The sequence below is a fragment of the Pan paniscus genome, chromosome 11, assembly GCF_029289425.2.
Source record: "Pan paniscus chromosome 11, NHGRI_mPanPan1-v2.0_pri, whole genome shotgun sequence".
Lineage (NCBI taxonomy): Eukaryota > Metazoa > Chordata > Mammalia > Primates > Hominidae > Pan > Pan paniscus.
Window position 1 is genome coordinate 258,920 of NC_073260.2, and position 22,413 is coordinate 281,332.

At 34.7% G+C, this 22,413-nt stretch overlaps 1 protein-coding gene across 3 annotated transcripts; it reads right to left on the bottom strand.

Moving 5' to 3' along the window:
• Positions 1 to 6,994: 6,994 nt before the first annotated feature.
• LOC117977863 (polycomb protein SUZ12-like) lies at positions 6,995 to 21,321 on the bottom strand. Of its 3 annotated transcripts, none has more exons than XM_055117360.2 (4): positions 14,640 to 21,321; positions 13,990 to 14,082; positions 10,316 to 10,437; positions 6,995 to 9,043 (listed from the first exon to the last, which is right to left on the bottom strand). In XM_055117360.2, exon 1 carries the CDS (start codon positions 19,444 to 19,446, stop codon positions 17,227 to 17,229), a length of 2,220 nt encoding a protein of 739 aa, XP_054973335.1. In that variant the 5' UTR covers positions 19,447 to 21,321; the 3' UTR covers positions 6,995 to 9,043; positions 10,316 to 10,437; positions 13,990 to 14,082; positions 14,640 to 17,226. The 3 variants fall into 3 exon arrangements, with proteins under 3 accessions (XP_054973335.1, XP_054973336.1, XP_054973337.1); XM_055117361.2 differs by lacking the exon at positions 6,995 to 9,043 and adding an exon at positions 14,568 to 14,639 and having other exon boundaries at positions 10,248 to 10,437; positions 14,949 to 21,321; XM_055117362.2 differs by lacking the exon at positions 6,995 to 9,043 and adding an exon at positions 14,578 to 14,639 and having other exon boundaries at positions 10,249 to 10,437; positions 14,949 to 21,321.
• Between the last annotated feature and the right edge of the window lie 1,092 nt (positions 21,322 to 22,413).

The following is a 22,413-nucleotide window of genomic DNA, read 5'->3' on the forward strand; positions in this document are numbered from 1 at the left end:
CTTCATTCTGTTTCACATTCCTCCACAATCCCCTTAATTCCTGTTTATCTATTCATTTCTGAATTCAATCAGTTCAGAATACTTCCCCAATCTCACATTCTAAAGAACACTTCACTGCAGATCAAAGCGATATTATTTGCTTCTAATGATGCTTATGATTCTCATTAAATGAAGTAGGATCTGGAAATGGCCGTAGCAGCAGAAGCTATGGCTATTTTTTGCAATTCACCATCACCTAGTGGTATGTATTTCTCAGAAATTATGAACACACTACTTTCCTTCATCTTGTAATGATCTCAAACCTGAACTGTGAGTTTATATTCCATGTATTTTAATACCTGCAATTATTTCAGTGCATATATTTCTCTTGTAAATTTTGTATATTGCTGAATATTTCTACCTTTGAAAATTTCTCCCAAGTAAAAAATGAAATAATGAAAAAGCAAAGAGAATATTGCTCCCCCTTTGCCTTCTGCCATGATTGTAAGCCTCCTGAGGCTCTCATCAGAAGCAGATCCTGGCACTGATTCGTGTACGGTCTGCAGAACCATGGAGTGAGTTTTGGTAATCATATTTTCCTCGAAATTGATTAAATTTATTTTGTATTTCCAGTTCCTTTTTGAAAATAAATATATAATTGTTTTAAAATTACATCTATGCCTGTAATGATTTTTTAAATATCCAATTAAAGTGTTGTGAAATTGTGATTTCTTTAGGTAGCTAATATTCCAACTGCCATATTTTCCTTAAAAATTACCTTTAATTTATTGGTTGATTCCAATATAAATCTGGTTTTTAATGTATTAATATTTATTTTCTGTGTATTCTTTTCTGACATTTTGCTTAGGTTCACTGTATTGTTTATTACCAAAACAGTGCAGTTGGGAACACAATTATGTTTTATTTATCTTTATGTGGTATATGAGAAGTTTAAGCTATTAATATACCTCTGAGCAATGTTTTAGCCACAATCTAAAGGATTGATATTATCATTATTATTATAACTTTTTTAAAAAAGACTTTACTTTTTTTAGAGAAATTTTAGGTTCATAGCAAAATTTAGAGGAAGGTACAGAGATTTTCCATGTATCCCCTGGCCACACATGCGTAGCCTCCCCAACTACCAACATCCCGCACCAGAGTGGTATCTGTTACAACTGATAAACCTGCATTGACACATCATTATCATCCGAAGTCCATAGTTTATATTAGGGGTTCACTTTTGATATTGTGTATTTCAGCAGTTTGGACAAATGTATAATTACAGTATTATTCTATATATATACTTATACAGTAGTATCATACAGAGTATTTTCACTGCCCTAAAAATCCTCTGTGCTCCCACCTATTATTCCTTCTTTACTATCTTTTTACTCTCTTCATAGTTTTGCCTTTCCCAGAATATCATATAGTTAGAATCATACAGTATATAGCCTTTTCATACTGGCTTCTTTCACTTAGTAATATGCATTTAAGTTTCCACCATGTCTTTTTATGGCTTAATAGCTCATTTGTTCTTAGTGCTAAATAATATCCCATTGTCTGGCTGTACCACAGCTTATTTATCCATTCACCTACTGAATGACATCTTAGTTGCTTCCAAGTTTTGGCAATTATGAACAAAGCTGCTATAAACATCTATGCACAGATTTTTGTGTGGACAGAAGTTTTCAACTCCCTTGGGTAGATACCAAGGAGCATGATTGCTGGATTATATGGTAAGAGTATGTTAAGTTTTGGTAAGGAACTGCCAAACTGTCTTCCAAAGTGGTTGCACCAATTCCAACCAGCAATGAATGAAAGTTCCTGTTGTTTCACATCCTTGTTAGCATTTTATATTTTCAGTGTTCAGGACTTTGATCACTCAAATAGATGTGTAGTGGTATCTCTGTGGTATTAATTTGCATTTCCCTGATGACATGCATGGAGCATCTTTTCATGTGCTTATTTGCTATCTGTATATTTTCCCTGGTGGGTATCAAAGTCTTCTGTTGATTTTTAATTTGGTCATTTGTTTTCTTATTGCTGAGTTTTATGAGTTACTTGTATATATTTGATAACAGTCCTTTATCAGTGGGTCTTTTGCAAATATTTTCTCTGTGGATTGTTTTCTCTTTCTTATTTTTATTTCTTTTTATTTTAGGCTTGGGGGTACATGTGAAGGTTTGTTACATAAACAAACATGTGTCATGGGGGTTTGTTGTACATATTATTACATCACCCAGGTATTAAGCTCAGAACCCCTATAGTTATCTTTTCTGCTCCTCTCCCTCCTCCCACCCTCCCCCCTCAAATAAATAGACCCCAGTGTCTGTTGTTTGTTTCTTTGTTTTCGTAAGTTCTTATCATTTAGCTCCCACGTATAAGTGAGAACATGCAGTATTTGGTTTTCTGTTCCTGTGTTAGTTTCTTTGTATTACTGATTCCATTATATCTCCTCTCTTTCCTATCAATTATACTTTTTAAAATATTTCAGTGATTGCCTTATAGTTAACAATACACATTTTTAACTAATGTTCATTTTCAGATAACACTATACTGTTTCACATGTAGTACAAGTACCTTATAATAGAGTATTCCCAATTTCTCCCTCTTGTCACTTGTAACATAGTTATCATTCATTCACTTATCCATATGTTATAACAACCTTATATATTAATGCTGCCATTGCTTTAAACATCTTGTAAACCAATTAAGAAAGGAAAAATTATTTTATTCTACTTTCATTTTTTCCTTTTCCAATGGTCTCCCTCTCTTTATGTAGATCCAAGTTTCTAGCCTGCTTCCTGAATAACTTCTTTTAATATTTATTTCAGGGTAGCTTTGCTGACAATTGATTCCCCAGTTATTGTTTGTCTGTGAAATTTATTTCTCCTTCCCTTTTGAAGGATAATTTCACTGGATGTAGAATTGTAGGTTAATAAAGGGTTTCTGTTTCAATCCATTAAATATTTCACTCTATTCTTTTATTGCTTTCTTTTCTAACAAGAAGCCCACTATAATACTTACCCTGTTCCCCTGTATTTGTAAAATGTACCCTCTGCCCTGATTTTTTCAGTATTTTGTTCTGACTGTGGATTTTTGCAGTTTTAATATTCTATGTCTACGTGTGTTGGGTTTTTGTTGTATTTTTCATTCTTGCTGTTCTCTGGCATCCCTGGATCAGTGGTTTCATTCTTCATTTTTAGACAGTTGTCCGTCATTATTACTTCAAAAATTTCTCCTGGTCAGTTCTGTTTTTCTTCTTTCTCTTCTCCTTCCCACTTACATCTCTTTTCATTTTCTCACAATTTTTTTTTTTTTTTTTTTTTTTTTTTTACTATTTTCTTCTGCTTTCTTTTTTAGTCTATTTTTTCTCTTTGCATTTCAGTTTGGGGATCTTCAAGCTCATGGCTTCTTTCCTTGGCCAAGTAGAGGCTGAATTTCTCTAGTGTCTTTGTTTTATTTTCTTCTCTTGATTTTGGGCTTCCCTACGTGTCTCTCTTCGGAGAAAGTCTGTTGTCACGTAGCTCTCAATTGTAGGCTGTTACTATACAGAAGTTCTGTCGGTATGTCGGTAGATTGTTGGAGAGGGTAGTGTTTTACAATCTTCTGATTAAATCTCCATCTTTCAAAGTGTCTGTGTTTTAGGGCCGGGATTATTACAGCGTTTCTTCAGTGGTTTAGCTTGTTAACTCTCCTGCCTCCTACTTCCTTCCATGGCTGTAGCATTCTCACTCTATTTTCTCGAAGCCCCGAACCCTGCTGAGTTTTGTTGTCATTGTTGTTTTGTTTGTTTTCTCTTAGTTAGGAAAGGAAGCCTGGAGAGGGTTGGAGTAGGAAGAATTTTCTTCCCCAGCTGGAAAAAGTTTTTAAATTGAGCTGTGATAAAGTTCTCTCTGTTGTCCTTTGTTATGGAAACAGCTCTGGGTATATTTTACAAAGATCACTCTTCTTCCTCAGGCCCGTTCCCAGTAGAACCAGGAGAATGTTTCAAATATTTACAATGAGAACCTGTTGGAGTTCCTGGAGTTGTGAAACTTTTTCAGCTTACGTATATTGAAGGTATGTAATTAAGGACATATAAAGTTAAAGTGTTAAGTCTTTCTGCTATGTTGACACTTTAATTATTGTAAAATGTTTTCTTCCATCTCTATATTGCCTTAAAAGTATACATTACCTAATATAAGTGTACATTACCTAAGTAAGCGTTCTTTTGGTTTTTATGTGTATGTTGTATCTCTATCCTTTTAATTTCAACTTTTTTGTAAACTTAAACTTCAGTTGAGTCTCCTGAAAACATAATATAGTTCAAATTTATTTCTTTTTATTCAGTCTGGCTCTATGTCTTTTAATTATAGTATTTAGTTTATTTACAGAAATATAATTACTGACATACATGAGATTTCACCAATTATTTGTGTATTTTCTACTTGTCACACTTGCTTATGTTGATTTCTCTTCTTTCTTACTGTTTGTGATTGTTATTATTCTATTTTTTCCTAAGAGCTACTGAAATATATATTTTTACCTCCATTTAGTTCTTACCATAGAGATTACAACACCCACCCTTAGCTTATTAGAACCAATTTTAAGTTACTATGTGTTATCAATTCACAGACAATTCAATTACCTTAGAACTCGTCAGCTTCGCTTACTTTTTGTGCTATTGTCATTTTTAAAAATTCTACACATAGTTTACATACAAAAAGTATTTTATAGACCATTAGATTTCCCAACATAAGAACTTTTACAGTTTTTTTATTTCTCCTTATACCTTTGAAATTCCATCTGGGATAAGATTATTTTGTACAATGAAAAACCTTCTTAATACTTTTGCAAGTCCTCAAGTGACAGATTTTTTTCTCATTTTATTTAACTAAAAATATCTAGACTGAGGAATGAACATTTTAAAAAGAATGTAAAATACATGAAAAGATAAAACATAGAGCATATAGGACATGTTAAAATGGGCTAATGTAAGTGTAATTGGAATCCTACAAGGAAGGAGCAAATAAACAGAAAGTGATATTCGAAGATGTAATAGGTGAGAAATTTTCAAAACTAATGAAGGTATCAATCAACAAAATGTTTTCTCGACCCTCCTCTGGTCATTAACTTTTTCAATTATATCTAATCTGTTCTTAAGTTCATTCACTGAGTTCTTACTCTTTATTATTGGCAATTTTAGTGTCAGAATTTACATTAAATTCATTTTTGGAATTTCCAACTCCCTGCCAAAATTTTCCAACCTATAGTTTACTTAATTGACCATACTGATTTTATTTGTTAAGTCCATATCTCTGGAGTTCCTGTATGTCTATTTTTTGGGTCTGGTTTTTCTACTGGTTTTCAACTTTCTTTTACGTGTGGTTACTTTTTAGTGCTATACATTATAAATGAAAGCTTTTAGATTAAGTCAAATTTGTAAATATCAATCCAATCAAAACTTAATAATTAAATTAGTTACAAATAACTATAAATTTATTAAAACATTAATTTGTCAATAAACATTTAATACTATAGATTTTTGCTTTATTTCTTTTATATTTGTATCTAGTTTCTCTTCCATGAAAAATCTTTGATCCTAATATCATTAATATCCATTTTTTAATACTACAATATATACAAAAGTATTCCAAAATGTCAGGACCAATATCGATAATAAAATAATACTATTGGAGTAAAATACAAGATTACTCTAAATTTTACTCTGAATCCTCCTGCATTTTTATTAGCATTCTAATTTTAGTTAATACTCCAATAAGTTGTTTAATATAATTTTTTTATCCCCAAGAGGTCATAAATATTTTTGATCAATTAATATCTACTTTCATTGCATTGAAGTCAGAACATTTTATTTTACTTGTGAAGAAAAGTATGGTATTTTCAGTTATGTGTACACTTAAAGAGATATATTCTCCATTAGGGAGTTAGAAAAATATATATACATATACTCAAAATATTTACTATGGTTTGATTTTGTTAACTGAGTATTTTTACTTTTCCTTATTGTGTTGCCCACTTGACCTTAGATTAGACATCACTTGTCAACACCTTTTAATGGTCAGTCCTATTCTTTTCAGTTTTACTTGGTTTAGTTTTGTGTTATTAACATGTCTTTCATAATATTGTCTCTACCTGTTCTTTTGAATTTAAAAAAATTAGTTTTATATTTTTGGTATACAATTTTATAACTTGTTTTTCAACTTGAGTGTCACTTAAAAAATAACACATTGGTGATGTCTCTTTCTTTTCTAATAAGGACACCAGTCATATTGGGTTAGGGCCCCACCCCTCATAGTTTTGTTTTAACCTAATCTCCACTTCAAAATAAAGGGCTTATCTCCAAATAGGGTTACTTTTTGAAGTACTAGGGGTTGGCACTTCAACATATGAATTTGGGGAAGATACAGTTCAGCTCATAACACAATCCATTACAACAGTTATGGCCACTTTTAATTTGATTGTTAAGTGCTCCCATATGCTCTTGGCTATTTCAGAATCTTAACCTTTTAACAGGAGAGAACCAAGTTCCAAAGCAAAATTCCCAACTACTGTTAACACTTAATGTGCAGAAGACTGCCATCAAGCTGCTTCTTAATGCACATCTGATATGTAAAGATACATACAAAATGCAAATATATGAACAAATTATAATATATTCTATAGTTCCTTCAAAAATTTTCTACAAATTTGCTTCTAGTTACTTAATTTGACCTAGTCCATCTGATATATGAAGCCACATGACTAAGCTATCTCTGTAATCTATATTCACCATTCTTGCAACTTCCAAAAATGTTTAATGATATATGAAATAGTTGCTAGAGAATTTATTAGGAATTAGAAAATTGAGCTGATATTTCAGGTTGCCTCATAGTAATTTTTAAAAATTCTATGGTGAATATTTCAAGATGGGGATCTTGTCTAAAAAGATTTAAGATTCAATATGTTTAATCTCAGAAGAAATATTTAACTGGAAATATTAACTGGAAATATTGAACTAAAACTGGAAGACACAATAGAACAATCTTTATTTTCCAACATGAAAGGAGGAGGCATCATAAAAATATTTTATCATGCACAATTCCAGATTATAAAATGAGAAACGCAATATGAAAGCTATAGGGAAGCAAATTCCATCTCACTATAAGAATACAACTTCAATTTGAATAGGTAGTTTACAAAAGGTGTTGTGTTGCTGTAGGTACTGGTCAGTTTCTCCTACCTGGAAGTTTAAAAGAACAGGTTGCTTAATGGTTGAAGATACAGTGGTGTTCATTCTTGCATTGGATCCGCTGCTGAGCAAGATTATATCCGAGGTCCCTCTCTTTAGCATTTTTCAATCCTAGCCTAGTTCTACTTTCTTTGACTGAATACTTGTTCTAAATTCATAACTTTTTACCACCAGCACACTTTTAAAGGGCATGGTTAAACTCAAGGTTGAGAAAAAGAAAACCATCTTTGACCTCTTAGTGACCAGACCCCAAAAAGGCATTCAAAGCACTACTGACCACTTAACTAACTTTGTCCACTTGACTATTTTATGTGTATGTGAGTATTTCACAATATTCTATGAAACAAATTAAATTTCTTACAAAATGTATGGAACTGAGTACATTTATTAATATAGGTAATAGTACAAAGGAAGAAAATGAAAAATCAGCAAACCTGAATCAACATAGAATGTGAAACTGCTCTGCTTGCCAAATAATAACTGTGATGGGAACCAGTCATTCTCTCTGATGAGAACATTTCCCAGCCTAGTAACAGAAGAAAATATCAGTATATACCAGTAAATCTGTAAATGTGGCACTGTGGAATAAAGTTCATAAACTTCTCAGAATGTTCTATGGACTAGTTAAAATGCGAGCCACACAAGAGTATGTTTTCTATATTTTAAAGTTATGAAACTATGCAAAATAGCCCATAGGTAAGGAATTAAATATGTATTCACATTATTGGTTACTAAACTGGAATATACTTTCCAAGGTGTTTGAGCTCATGATTAAGGACAATAAATTGTCTCAAGATAGCATAACTTTTAAAAAAATTGTGTTTACAGTGGTGCTTATTGAAGGCATCACTTGTGCCCTTATAAGTTGTTCAGGAGATCTTCCTCAGACTCAGGAGTTGACTACTCAGTCTCTTCATTGCCATCTTTATGTCATTGTTTCTCAATGTGTAAATGGCAGGATTCAGGATGGGTGTAATCATAAAATCCAAAATGGCAAGAAATTTATCCACTGACACTGAGGGAAATGGCCACATATAAACAAAGATGCATGGTCCAAAGAACAAAGCCACCACAGTGATGTGAGCTGAAAGAGTAGAGAGGGCTTTGGACAAACCACCCGAAGAGCGTTTCCATACAGTGGCCAAGATGAAGATATAGGAGATAATCAATAAAAGGAAAGAGCCTGTGGAAATGAACCCACTATTGGCAGTAACCAAGAACTCCATTCTGTAGCTGTCTATGCAGGCAAGTTTGATAAACCAAGGAAGATCACAATAAAAGCTATCTATCTCATTAGGACCACAAAAAGGCAAATGGACAACAAAAGCCAACTGGGCCACTGAGTGAATGAGACCAATAGCCCAAGCGCCAGACAGAAGCAGAATGCACATCCATGAGTTCATGATGGTCAGGTAGTGGAGGGGCTTACATATGGCCACATATCTGTCAAAGGCCATCCCTATGAGCAGCACCATCTCAGATCCACCCAGGACATGAAGGACAAATATCTGGATGACACACCCCTGGAATGATATGGTATTATGACCAGAGTACAGGTCAGAAATCATCTTAGGAACTGTTAAGGTAGAAAAGCACAAATCCATAAATGAAAGGTTGGCTAAAAGGAAATACATGGGGGAATGTAAATGAGGGTCAAAGCTTACTATAAACACAACAAAGAGATTCCCTAGAACAATTGTTATGTAAAACACTGTAGAGACAGCAAGGAAGAAATGCTGTATTGGTGTAGATGTAGAAAGTCCCAGCAACACAAATTGAGATACCTCAGTGTAATTTGCTTCATTCATTGACTTTGTCTTTTACTACCTAAAAGATCAAAAACAAAATAATAACAAAAAGGAGTTTATCAGAAATAAATGTTTGTAAAATTTTAAGCTGTTTTAAATTCAATATTAAAGTAAAAGAAATCTCATAATCACAAGGTGTTGAAAAATTCATGCACTCATTTACCCACTCAACTAACGTTTCTAATATGCAACTGCTATATTCCAGGAAAGATGTCAAGTTCTGAGGTCAGACACTGATTCTGACTTCAGATGGAGCAAAACGTTACATAGCCCTAACTATAGACATACTCTGATAATTGACCTTAAGAAAAACCACAGAGCGCTATGAGAACAATGTGATGCATCCCAGTAGTGCCTGCGCAGACTCCGCTACAGGAAATTATTACTGAAAAGTGAGAAGAGCAGTCCAGACTTTGGAAATGCCCTGTGCAAAGACCCTAAGACAGGAAAGCCAGTGCGGCAAGAGGCTGAACAACTGAGATTAGCATAGAGTGATAGGCGAGTCTTAAAATCTTGTTTCCATTATAATAATTTAGTTTTTTACCCTAATAGCAATAGAAAATCACTGAAAATTTTTAAGTGGTAGCTTGGTTATATTTCTGCTTTCAAATGGTCACAATGTAAAGAATGGAATGAAAGGGCTAGAGAGAGCTTAAAGTAGTTTATCAGGAACTACTGAAGAACCATATCACATCAGGTGAGCAGGATGAATTATTAACCAATGGTGTTAGCAAAACAAATAAAACTGAGAAAAAATAAATCTTTGTCTCTGAACACAAACTCAGATAAGTTTCAAACTGATATTTAAATGACAGAAATAGGAACAAGTCAAAGGAAGTATCTGAATACTCGGAGAACTATTAGGTTGAAAAATTCATTGTAAGCATATACCTAGATTCATAAATATAATGGAGGAAATAATCGATAGTATCCAAAATATTAAAATAGAAATACATTAGATATCCAGGTAAATATAAAGATAGTATATCCAGATATACATATAAATGTTTTATATGAGGATATAAGCACTATAAAAATATAAGCATAAATTGTTGAAAATTGTTGTAAAAGATTAGATATGTGATTGATAATTAGTTCTTCCAAATAAAGAAAAAAATATGGCAAATCGGTTTAAAGTTAGTAAAAAGATTATTGACAAAAGGAGAAATCTGAACAGTCAATAATCATACTAAAAGTAAGACACTAGTAATCCAAGATGTGTAGATAAGATAGTATGGAGAGCTATTTTGTGCTTAACAATTTCAAATTAGCTGGGCACGGTGGCACGCACCTGCAGTCCCAGCTACTCGGGAGGCTGAGGCAGGAGAACTGCTTGAACCCTGGAGGCAGAGGTTGCAGTGAGCCAAGATTGTGCCACTGCACTTCAGCCTGGGCAGCAGAGCAAGACTCCATCTGAGAAAAAAAAAAAGATGATTTTCTATGGATGAGGCTGTGAGGAAATAGACATTCTCGAATACTTAAAGGAATAGTGCAAATTAATACAATGTCTCTAGAAGGCACTAAGTAGATATCAAATGGTTAAATTTTTCCTTAACTTATAACTAAAACTCCCATCTCAACAACATTACTTCATGTAATAATAGATGAGCTAAAAATATAGCTGCAAGGCTACCTATTATACCATTGTTATATTACAGAGAATTAAAATATACATGGTACTTCTAACTGGAGAAGGCATTCAATCTCTTGTGGAGAAACAAAAATTAATACGTGGAGAGCCGTTGCTAAGTCCTGGCCATAGCAATCTGACAAGAGAAAGAAATAAAAGGCATCCAAGTCGGAAAAGAAGGAGTAAAACTATCTCACTTTACTTAATGATATGATTCTATACCTACAAAATCCTAAAGACACTGCCAAAAGGCTTCCAGAACTATAAATGATTTTAGTAAGGCTTCAGGATACAAAAGCAATGTACAAAAACCAGTAGCATTTCTATACACCAATAATGTCTAGGCCAAAAGTCAAATAAAAAACACAACCCCATTTATAATTTTATTCTAATAAAGAAAATAAAATACCTGAGAATACAGTTAACTAGGGAGGTGAAAGATCTCTACAAGGAGAACTACAAAACACTGCTAAAGAAATCAAGACAATATAAATAAATGGAAAAACATTCCATGCTCATGGATTAGAAGAATCAATACATTAAAATGGCCATACTACCCAAGGCAATTTACAGATTCAATCCTATTCCTATCATACTACCAATGCCATTCTTCACAGAATTAGAAAAAAAATCTGGAATTCACATGAAATCAAAAAAGGGCACAAATAGCCAAAGAAATTCTGAGCAAAAAGAACAAACCCAGAAACATCACATTACTCAACTTCCACCTATACTATAAGGCGATAGTAAACAAAACAGCATAGTACTGGCACAAAAACAGACACATAGACCAATGGAACCAAATAGAAAACTCAGAAATAAAGGGCCACAATTACAAACACCTGATCTTTAACAAGGCCAACAAAAACAAGCAATGGGTAATGCACTTCCTATTCAATAAACGGTGGTGGGATAACTAGCTAGCCATATGCAGAAGAATGAAACTAGACCTTTTCCTTTCATCATATACAAAAATTAAGTTGGGGGGATTATTAAAGATTTAAATGTAAAACCTCAAGCTCTAAAAATTCTATGAGAAAATCTAGGAAATATTCTCAACATTGGCCTTGGTAAGAACTTTTGGCTATGTTCCCAAAAGCAATTGCAATGAAAACAAAAATTCGTAAGTAAGACAACAAAACAATTTTTAAAAACAAAAATTGATAAGTGAGAGAACAAAAATTGATAAGCAAATTTGTTTAACTGATAAAAAACTTCTGCAGAGAAAAGGAAATTATTACTAGAATAAACAGACAACCTACAGGATGGGAGAAAATATTCACAAACTGTGCATCTGACAAAGGTCTAATAGCCAGAATCTGTAAGGAACTTAAATAAATCAACAAGCAAAAAACAAATAACCCCATTAAAAAATGGGCAAAGGGCATATGAACAGATACTTCTCAAAATAATTCATACAAGCATCCAACAACCATGTGAAAAAAAATGCTCAGTATCTCTAATCATCAGAGAAATGCAAATCAAAACCACAGTGAGATACCATCTCACATCAGTCAGAATGGCTATTACTAAAAAGTCAAAAAACAACAGATGTTGGTGAGGCTGAAGAGAAAAGGGAATGCTCACATTCTTGGTGGGGGAATGTAAATTAGTTCAGCCACTGTGGAAAGCAGTTTGGAGATTTCTCAAAGGACTTGAAACAGAGCTACCATTCGACCCTGCAATCCCATTGCTGAGTATATACTCAAAGGAAAATAGATCATTACACCAAAAAGACATATGCATTCATATGTTCATTACTGTGCTATTCACAATAGCAAAGACATGGAATCAACCTAGGTGCCTATCAATGGTGGACTGGATAAAGGCAGTGTGGGAACATGTACACCACAGAGTGTTATACAGCCATAAAAAAGAATGAAATAATGTCCTTAGCAGTAACATGGATGGAGCAGCATGCCATAATCCTAAGCAAACTAATGCAGGAACAGAAAACTCAACACTGCACAGTCTCATTTATAAGTGAGAGCTAAACATTGAGCACAGATGGACACAGACATGGGAACAATAGACACTGTGGACTATTAGAGGGAAGAGGAAGTGGGGCATGGGTTGAAAAACTACCAACTGGGTACTATGCTCACAACCTGGATGCAATATACTCATGAAACAAACCTGCACGTCCCTAAAACAAATCTCCACTATATCTAAAATAAAAGTTGAGATGTAAAAATAAAAAAAGTTAATAAAGTATATTTGGATAGAAAGAAAAAGATAAAATATATAAGAAATTCATTTTGAAATTTTGTCTTTAGTGTTTATCAATAAATTGTAAATCTCCAGGCTTACATGTATTTATTGATTTGAACCATATAAAATTATGCTCTCTGTAGATCAAAAGATGATCAAATATCAATTTTATAGATTTCAATCTAATACGTTGACATTTTTTCCTTACATAATTTTCAAAACCACTTTATCTCTAAGCATCAAACATTATTGATGATTATTTCTCAACCCGAATTGAATAGCACGGGATTCCCAGTTGTACAGCCATCAACACACTTTCCCTCAAGCCCACACCACTTGACTTTCTCATGTCCTTGCTCGTTCTTGTGCCGCTCCACACCAAGCCTAGGCTCCCAATGCACCACTTCAGCAGGAGAGCAGCAGGAGCTGGCGGGAGCACCATAAACATGTGGGAGTCAAGAATGGATTTGAGGGCAGCCAGGTCAAACAGGACTGGGAATCCTAAGTGTTATGGACATGGAACAAGTATTGCGGTCAAAAGAAAACACTACAGCAGAGATGCCAGGAGGCCCTGCCACAACAGCAATGGAGGAAGAATTTTATAGCCAATAATTGATGAAAATGGAGCACAATTGGGCATGAGAATGGGACAGTAACTAAGGTGAATGACAATGGATGTGACTTGAAAGGGAACTATAGTCAAATCTCTATCCAAAGGTTTTGACGTTATAGATTTATATATATATATATTTATATATATTATATATGTTACTATATGCATATTCTGGAATATGAAAAAAAAAGTTGATTCAGTATGTTCCCAACAGTATAAGATGAACAAAAAATATTTTAAAGACCAAAATAAAAGGGAAGAAAAAGTAAAAACAGGGTTTTTTTCTAAGTGGTAGAAAAATGGGTGATTTCTTTGTCTGTTTTCCTCTTCTTTATTTTCTAAATTTAAAATTCCTTATTAATAAAACTGTCTTCATTTGATACAATTCAATGGGAAGGTTAGGTATGATAGTGTCATCAATCAGAATATTATGATTAAGAAAAAGTCAATAGGTTAATTCCACGAGAAGGTCGAATTTGAAAAAATGAGAAGGCATGCACAGGTAACTCACAACAGGAGCAACAGCACGTGCAAATGGCCAATAAATATATTCATGTTTCCATTTTCAATGGTGCTTGTCAGTCATTAGGAGCTTCATTGTTTTCTGTTTTGCCATTCAACAGCAAAAGAGAGACAGAGAAATAGAAAAAGAGAAATGAGTAAGAGAAAGAACAAAAATTTCCAGTATTTTCAAGGTTTTAAAACAAAAGTGATTACTGTATACTTTTCAAGAAATTACAAATTGAAAATGTTTAATATAAGTTAAAGTGGAGGAATCTATTTCTAGACATGCTAGCACAGGAGTAAATATATATAGAATATATTTATGTAACATACATATTTACACATACATACACTTATATACATAAAATAAAATGGTTTTGACACGTCAAACAATAGCGAACACTAATCACAATATATGACATGTATACAATGGAAAATTATGAAGCTATTACAATCAACTAAATGGTTCTACATATGCAGATCGAGAAAAATTTCCAATTTAAGTGACAAACTAGAGAATGCATTATAAAATTAACGAGACTTTGTGGGTGTGCTTGAATAAAAAAATTCTCCAAGAATGCACACCAAATATTACCAACGGTGAATCCTGCAGAGAAGAATTCCATGTGGTCTATACTTCCGTATTGTTTCAATCACCTGGGGAGAGAAATCATCATGGCGGACCGGAGGCAGGACTGGATCGCAGCTCCCGACAGAGCAGCCTGCAGATGGATGCCCGCATTGTGAGTTTTAGCTCCAGATTGACTGCGAGAACAAACCAGCCATCCTGAGAGGACCCACAGACCCCATGAAGGAAGCAGACTGCTCCTGCAGGACCCGGAAGACACCGCAAATACTGTCAGGGCCCCACCTGTGGAAGTGAAAAAGGCAGACCCCCCTCTCCCGGACACACACCCGCACTGGAGAAGCCGAAGGTCTGTTTGCAATAGAAGTTTCTGACTTTACCTGGAGCTGGGTGGATTTGGAGAGCCTAATGAAACACAGGGGTAGAGGAAGCAGCAGAAAGGCCCTGGGAGCTCAACGGGTCCCCTAGCAGGCCATTCCTGCCTGGCACCACAGGGATCCGTCGGGAGGACGGCCACAGGAGCAGGGGATAAAACTCCACAGGGAGAAGGAAATCTCTAGCTGAACTTTGTAACAGATTGAACGAGGCGAGAGGAGGGAGGAAGGCGGCTTAAACTTTTTACTTTTTTTTTTTTATTGAACTTTATGTACAAAATCATTTGATTTCAAATAAACATTTAATGTAAAAACAAATGTTCTTTTAAACTGAATTTTTTTTACATCTACTGTACCATTCAAATGCTTTATCATCTTACAGGATTTCTTCAAAATCTGTTATCAAGGGTACATATAGAAAAGCACTTTTTTTATAAATAGAAACAAAGGGATTTTTTCAGCTTTTACGATGACATAAAAAGTTTACTCAACAGAAGTAATTTTATTACTATTTGGGGTGGGAATCACCAACTTTTTGTGCAAACAATGCTAGCCTTCTTTTAAGCATTAAGAGCATAACTGCTTAAGAAATGACATAAGCAATAATTCTACACCTACATCTCCCCTAAAATAATCTTTTTTTTTTTTTTTTACATATGTGCACAGCTTTAGCAAATTAAAGCCCGAGATAAACGCTCGAGATCTACTATCCAGAGGCAAAAATCAGAGTTTACTAGAACTCATCATTTGGAGAGCTTACCAATCAAGGAATCTGTAATGAAAGCTGCAGTTTCCCTCTTTCCTGTTTTTTTTAAACACAAAAATCAATGACTAAGAACTTAATACTGGATGACAAATCACATCCACACTATTCGTTAAATAGCCTCACAGTTAAACACATCTTAAAGACCAGTCAAATCAGTATTTACATTTTATAAATTTCTGAAGACACCATTAGAAAGCTTATATATCCCTTCATTAAACAAAATAGGGAACTGCATCTGATGGTGGTGGAATGAAATTTTAAAATTAAAAATACCTGTATTTACAGCAGCATTGATCCTTTATAAATAAAGAATATGAAAATGCAATATCTTTAAGGATAATAAAAAATTGAGGTGATGTTACTCAACCACAGTGCTCGGAGTTGGAATAAAAACCCATTGGTGCTTGTTAATGTGCCAGTAGTGAATCCACTTTCTGTTGGAGAAAATCCAACTGCAAATATGTGCGTGAAACACATATAACAAAGGGCAAAATTGCTCAAAATGATTCAAGTCAGCTTATCTGTATTGGATATTCTATTCATGAAACACATTACAAAGACATCCTTGCAAACAAATAAAAGGCATAACAGTTTTCTGGTTGACTTTTTAAGAACACTTCTCCCCTTATAAGTGACATCTTAAAATCTCAAATGCGTTCTTCCCTTGGTTTGCAATCCTAATTTAAAGATATGAACACCTTAATTTTCCATGTGATTATCTAATTAAAAAAGAAAAACAAAACAAGCAAAATGTTCAAGTTAAAAAAAAAAACATACCGGGTGAGCAATGCACTAAAATTATCCACATGAAAACAAATGGTCTGTAATCTTATAAACCAACATAGCATTTCACTGTCAACAATGTGAAAATTTAATATCTTCTCAAACAGGCATAAGATGAAGAAGTGCAATTTTTTAATTGTAAAATGAACTTATGTAATGTAAAAATATCTTACATTATAATTTTTCATTCCGAATTGACAAATGATTTCAAAAACAAGGATCAAAGTTTGACTGCAAATAGTAATGCAATATAATTTCATAAAAATCCTTCAATTTCTATTTTTTTCCTTTTCTGTAGTTGATATATGAAGACCACTTCAATTTCTAAAAAAGGGAACCATTCCAATTTTCCCTCCCCAAGAAAATGTCTCACAATTACAAAGTAGAAAAACAGCAGGTCATAAATGCAAAAAAATTCTAATTTATATATGAAATAATTTCTAGATCAATTCAACATATTTGATGACATTTGTTGAGTTTAAAAATACTTTGAAATATTGCTTTTCATGCTTAAAGTACAGAATGTTTTAATGACATCAATAAAAGTGATATACATGTAATGCTGCATAATGAAGTGAAGTAGAACCCTGATACAAATATCCTTGTTGAAATCATTTACTTCATCTAACAGTGCCTGTTTGGAACATATGATTAAAAACAAAAACATAATTCTTAGAGGATGAATTCCCTAAAATGTAATTTCAGTGTTTGTCCATAACATGGGGTTAGAGCTTTTCAGAGTTTTTGTTTTTTGCTCTGTTTTGAAACCCCTGAGACACTATCTGTTTCCAAAGCTTTCTCTTTTGAGTTAATTTCACTAAATCCATTTGCTGTCCCATTTTGTTCTTCAGTTATTTCTTCATTTGCAGGGGAAGCAGATTCCCCCTTTTCTAATTTTTGCTGCATTTCACGGAGCTTGGTAACAGCTTTATCTATTGACATTATGCTAATAAGATTAAAGTCATGCATGCTGACTAGATGAAGCATGAAGTTTTGACATAAATTCTTCTTAATTATTTTCTGTCCATAATTTTCTACAAACAGCATACAGGCATGATTCATTTGATTGTCAGCAATAAACCCATGCTTCATGACATGGAGATTCCAGAGTTTCATCACTTCTTTCTCTCCTTCATTAACATCAGAAAACTCTTCAAATTGTGTAATGTTTTTTTCTCTTAGCCATTCAGGATCCTTTTCATCTTCACTATCTACTTCCATTTCTTGTGGACGGAGAGGTAAGCAGGTATCACTATGGAAATACAGACGATTGTGGCCACTACTATATGTTCTTTGCTGTTCTACTTCCCCATCTTCAGATTCAAGAAATTCAGACATGCTTGCTTTTGTTCGTTTTGGCCTGCACACAAGAATATGTGTGATAGGTGTTCTCTTAACTGGTCCGTTGCGACTAAAAGCAAATCCAGGTTGGCGATGAATATCCTGAGGATTTCCTGCATAGGAGCCATCATAACACTCATTGATAGAAACATCTATCCTAGCACCTTTTGGATGATAAACATAGTTGAAGATAAATCTGCTATGGCAGAGTTTAAGATGCTTGAGTAAACTATAAAGTTTGCGGCAGTTCAGAGTACACCAAGGGCAATGCAGGTCATCTCTTGCTTCAGTTTGTTGCCTTGTATTGTTGTTATAGAGAAACTGATAAAATATTCTTAATTTTTGTCGGTTTTCATTTGGAGTATCCTTTTCTTTTCTTGTTTGTAGATCTGTAGTCAATGATTCTTTAACAGCAATAGTTTGAGTAGGTTTAACTGAACCAGGCTTGTTTTCCTGATGGAGACTCTCTGAATTTCTAGTGGCAAGAGGTTTGGCAATAGGAGCCGTAGATTTATCATTGGTCTCTCCTGTCCAACGAAGAGTGAACTGCAACGTAGGTCCCTGAGAAAATGTTTCGAATGGAGGCAGCCTCTTCCCATCAAGAATAGTCTCCCATGTTGCTCTTTTCTTGCTTATTGGACATTCTTCCATTTCCTGCATGGCTACTTCATATTCCCCATCTAAAAGCTGTAAGCGCCTGTTTTTATCAAATACTGTCATTTGTGCAACAAATGTCTTTTCCCCATCCTCACGATTTCGTTTTCTTCTGGCTGGAAGCTCTTCATTGACATCAATATTTTCATTGGTTTCTCCATTAATCATTCCATTAAACTCTCTTCTTCCTGGACGAGTCACTCTAAATAGCAACGAGTAAGACTTCACCATATGGCTGTTACTAGGTTCAAATTCATTACTGGGAACTGCAAGGGACGGGAAATTTCCGGGTTTTGTTTGATTGAGGTCAGGATTCAAAGGCACCTGCTTTTTACCTGTGGGAACTTGCCTTATTGGACAACTTACATCCTTTCTTTTTTTGTGGCAAACTTTCACAAGCAGGACTTCCAGGGTAACAGAATTTTGTTCATTTTCTGAGTTTTGTGATGGCTTATCATTTTTGTGGAAGAAACCAGTAAACGTAAGCTGCAAATGAGCTGACAAGCTATGAGATTCTTGCTCTCCTTTCATTTTCTCTACTTTTGATAACATATCATCAACTTTAAATGTTTTCCTTTTGATGTTTGTTCTGGAGTTTCGATGAGACATGTAAGTAAGAGTTCTGTGCAAAAATATTGGTGCTATGAGATTCCGAGTTCGAAGAAATCTATAGATCTGTGTTGGCTTCTCAAAGGCCTGGAGGAAAAGCTCGTGGTCAGCCTGGACGTGCTCCATTTTCGGCTTCTTCACCGGTAACACCGCAGCCCCCGCCGCTGCCGCCGCGGAGGAGGAGGAGGAGGCCGAGTAACTGCCACCCCCTCCACAGCCCCCGCCGCCGGATTTGCCGCCCGAAGCCGTCGCCGCCGCCACCGCCGCCGAACCCCCGAAGCCGCCTTCCCCGGACCCCGCGCTGGGCCCCGAGCCGCCCCCTCCCCCACCGCCGTGCTTCTGAGGCGCCATCGCGGTTCCTGCCTCCTCCCCCCGCCAGCTACCCGTCGGGCGGCCCCGGAGAGCAAGCGCCTGCAATACCAACCGCTCGCCCCAGCAGGCTCCGGCGGACCGAGGGGGGAAGGAGGAGAGAGGGGAGGAGAGGGGAAGGGAAGGGAGGAGGAGAGGAGGGAAGGAGCAACTTTTTACTTTTATACAATTTAGTTCCACTCGAATATTTTATAATGAGACTTTTATAAATATAAATGATTGATCACTTAAGTATTAAATATTAAAATATTGAATAACCTAAACCAAACTTGCATTGCTTTTGACTTAAAAATAGACTTAAGTATAAAATAAGAGGTTCAAGATGCACAACCCTGCAAATTCAATGTAGTAATGTCAATGCCATTCCAATAAGCATTTAAAAATCAAAATACAGTTTTACAAACATGAGAACAACTGTTTTCTCTTTTAAAAAAATCACAGCTGTCACTTAACAGAAACTATTGTCAGTAAGGAGTTCATTACCAAGATAAAACCTCATATTGCTGAGCAGTCTATTGCTGGTGTCTTTACAATGTATCCATTGTTTAGTTGATTCATATTAGTAAGGAAAGAGATGAAAGGCAAAGGAAGACTAAGGGTGGAGAGAAAAGGGACAGGAGCAACAGGAAAGAAACGGGAGAGAAGAATAGAAGCAAGCAAGAAGGGATACCATAAAAATTAAAAGGGAAGCAGTCAAAAAGCCTAGCAATGGAGTATTTCCCTCGTCTTATCTTGCCTACTCACCACTTAAAATCCCTGAGACTTCTGCCTTCAAAACATCTCATGATGTCGGTAAAGCTCTGGAATCTGCATACAGCCCATCTCCCCACATTCTCATGTGGCCTCTCCGCCTCACAACCTGATGAATTACAGGGACACTCCTTGTTCTTTCATGACTGTTGAGGCTCACTCACGAAATCTTTTTGCTCTAAAGCAATCCCTGACGTTTTTCATTTAGCTGATTACTTCTCATTCCAAAATTGCATCTCATGCGTCAATTCATCAAGGATGTCTCCTTCTCTATTCCAGTCTGGGGTAGATATTACTCCTCTGTGCTCTCACAACGTGTTTTCAAATCTTTTATATTATCTACTTCATAATATAATTTACAATTACTAGCCTCTTTGCCTCCCTTGCTAGGTCTATGAGTTTCTGGAGAGCAGGGACTGTATTTTATTCATAAATCCTGGCCCACAGTAAGTCTTGTAAATTTGAGAGAGAGGCAGGTGATCGGATGGATGTGGGCATGAATATGTATATAAACAGATGGATAATTGATAATAATGGTTTCTTGGTAAAGAATGTTTATACTATATCTTAATCCTTTCAAAAACTGATACCAATAGAATTATTTAAAAAAATAATTGTTACTCTAGAAATGATCACACACATACAACAGGTCTGAGGCAATTCACTGTAGAACCAATTTCCAAGGTTGTTGCTAGTTCCTACTGAAATATAATATAACCTAGACCAAGAAATTTCCTTGTAAACCAAGACATAATCTAAGCATATGGAGCAATTGAAAATTCTAACTTTTCCTTGAAAAGGTTGACACGAGTGGATGTTCAATAAATGCCTGTCGAATTGAAAAACAGCAATGGAGATGGGGGAGAGAGAGAATTTCAGTGTTGTGGTATAGATACTATGCATTACCTGTATAAAGAAAATACCTGGTAATTTTAGTAGGCTGTTGACTTTAATTGTACTGTCCCCCACTTACCCGGCCAAAAAAAAAAAAACGTGCCAGCATGCCAAGTTTCCACTATTACTGGATCTTTTCACAAATGTTTTCCTTTTTGATGCTATATGCATAGTGCTTCCCACAATGCCTCCAGTTCTAACAACAACCTAGCAACGCTTTTGGTGGCCACTTTATGACTGTGATCTGAATCCTGAGGTCACTTATCATGGGAATTCTACTTTTGAATTTCCATGGCCTTAAAGGAAAAAATATTTAGAAGCTTGGATATGAAAGTAAATGGAAAACAAAGGGAATTATGTCTAATAGTGTATAACAGCAAAATATCTTCAAGGAAAATCAACATCTGATATTTTAAAGTCTATTTATAAATTAAAGACCATTTAATGAAAAAAGAATAGCTATTAACAAACTCATTAAATTAGCATCATTTAAAATTGTTTTGGAAGCATATACATGTGATATCCTTAGAAACACTACTTGCTTTTTATCTCATTCATGCAATTAGCATCCCTATTTTAGAGATGCTAATATTAAGTAACATGTTCATTAAATATATTGGCAATGATCACTATGCTACGGTCATCAAATATTCAAACTCAGTGTTTTAAATTTCAAAATCCATGGTTGTAAACACTATAACATACTACTTCCTTTTTATGTCATTGCTGTAATACACAAACAGAAGTTCACAGACCTATTTAAAGTTTTCTGAATATTTTTACATATATTATCTCATTTATTCTTTCTAATAAGACCATGAGGTAGAAATGCAATAGTCTTCCATAACAAAAGAAAAAATGAGGTTGTGACTTACCTACTGTTGAGTGGCAGAAAGGCAGATGAATTCTTGTTCCCTGTCATGAATTCAATCAGTGTTTTTTTTTTTTAATTTGCAGATTGATGCTAGGCATCCTGAATGCCTGAAATGCTGCTCAGAAAGACAATGTATCCAAACAGGAGACCAAATGCCACACACCCTTAGTCTCAAGCATTTAACACTATTATAAGAACAACTGTATTTCAACATATCATTTTAACAAACTTGATTTTTGTTAATTACATCGCTACTTATTATTCCCATTTTTCTAAATTTTAGCCTGAGTTCTATATGATACCTAGACTGCAGGGATTAAAATAAGAGAAAACTTAGTGTGTTAACTGTATCATACTATTTTAAATCAAAGGTATATTTTTACCTAATATGAAGAGAAAGATAAACCTAAGTCAAATATGATTTTGAAAGA

Bases quoted from the DNA above. Each gene is read 5' to 3' on its own strand.
- LOC117977863 (XM_055117360.2), bottom strand. From the start codon at position 19,446: ATGGCGCCTCAGAAGCACGGCGGTGGGGGAGGGGGCGGCTCGGGGCCC.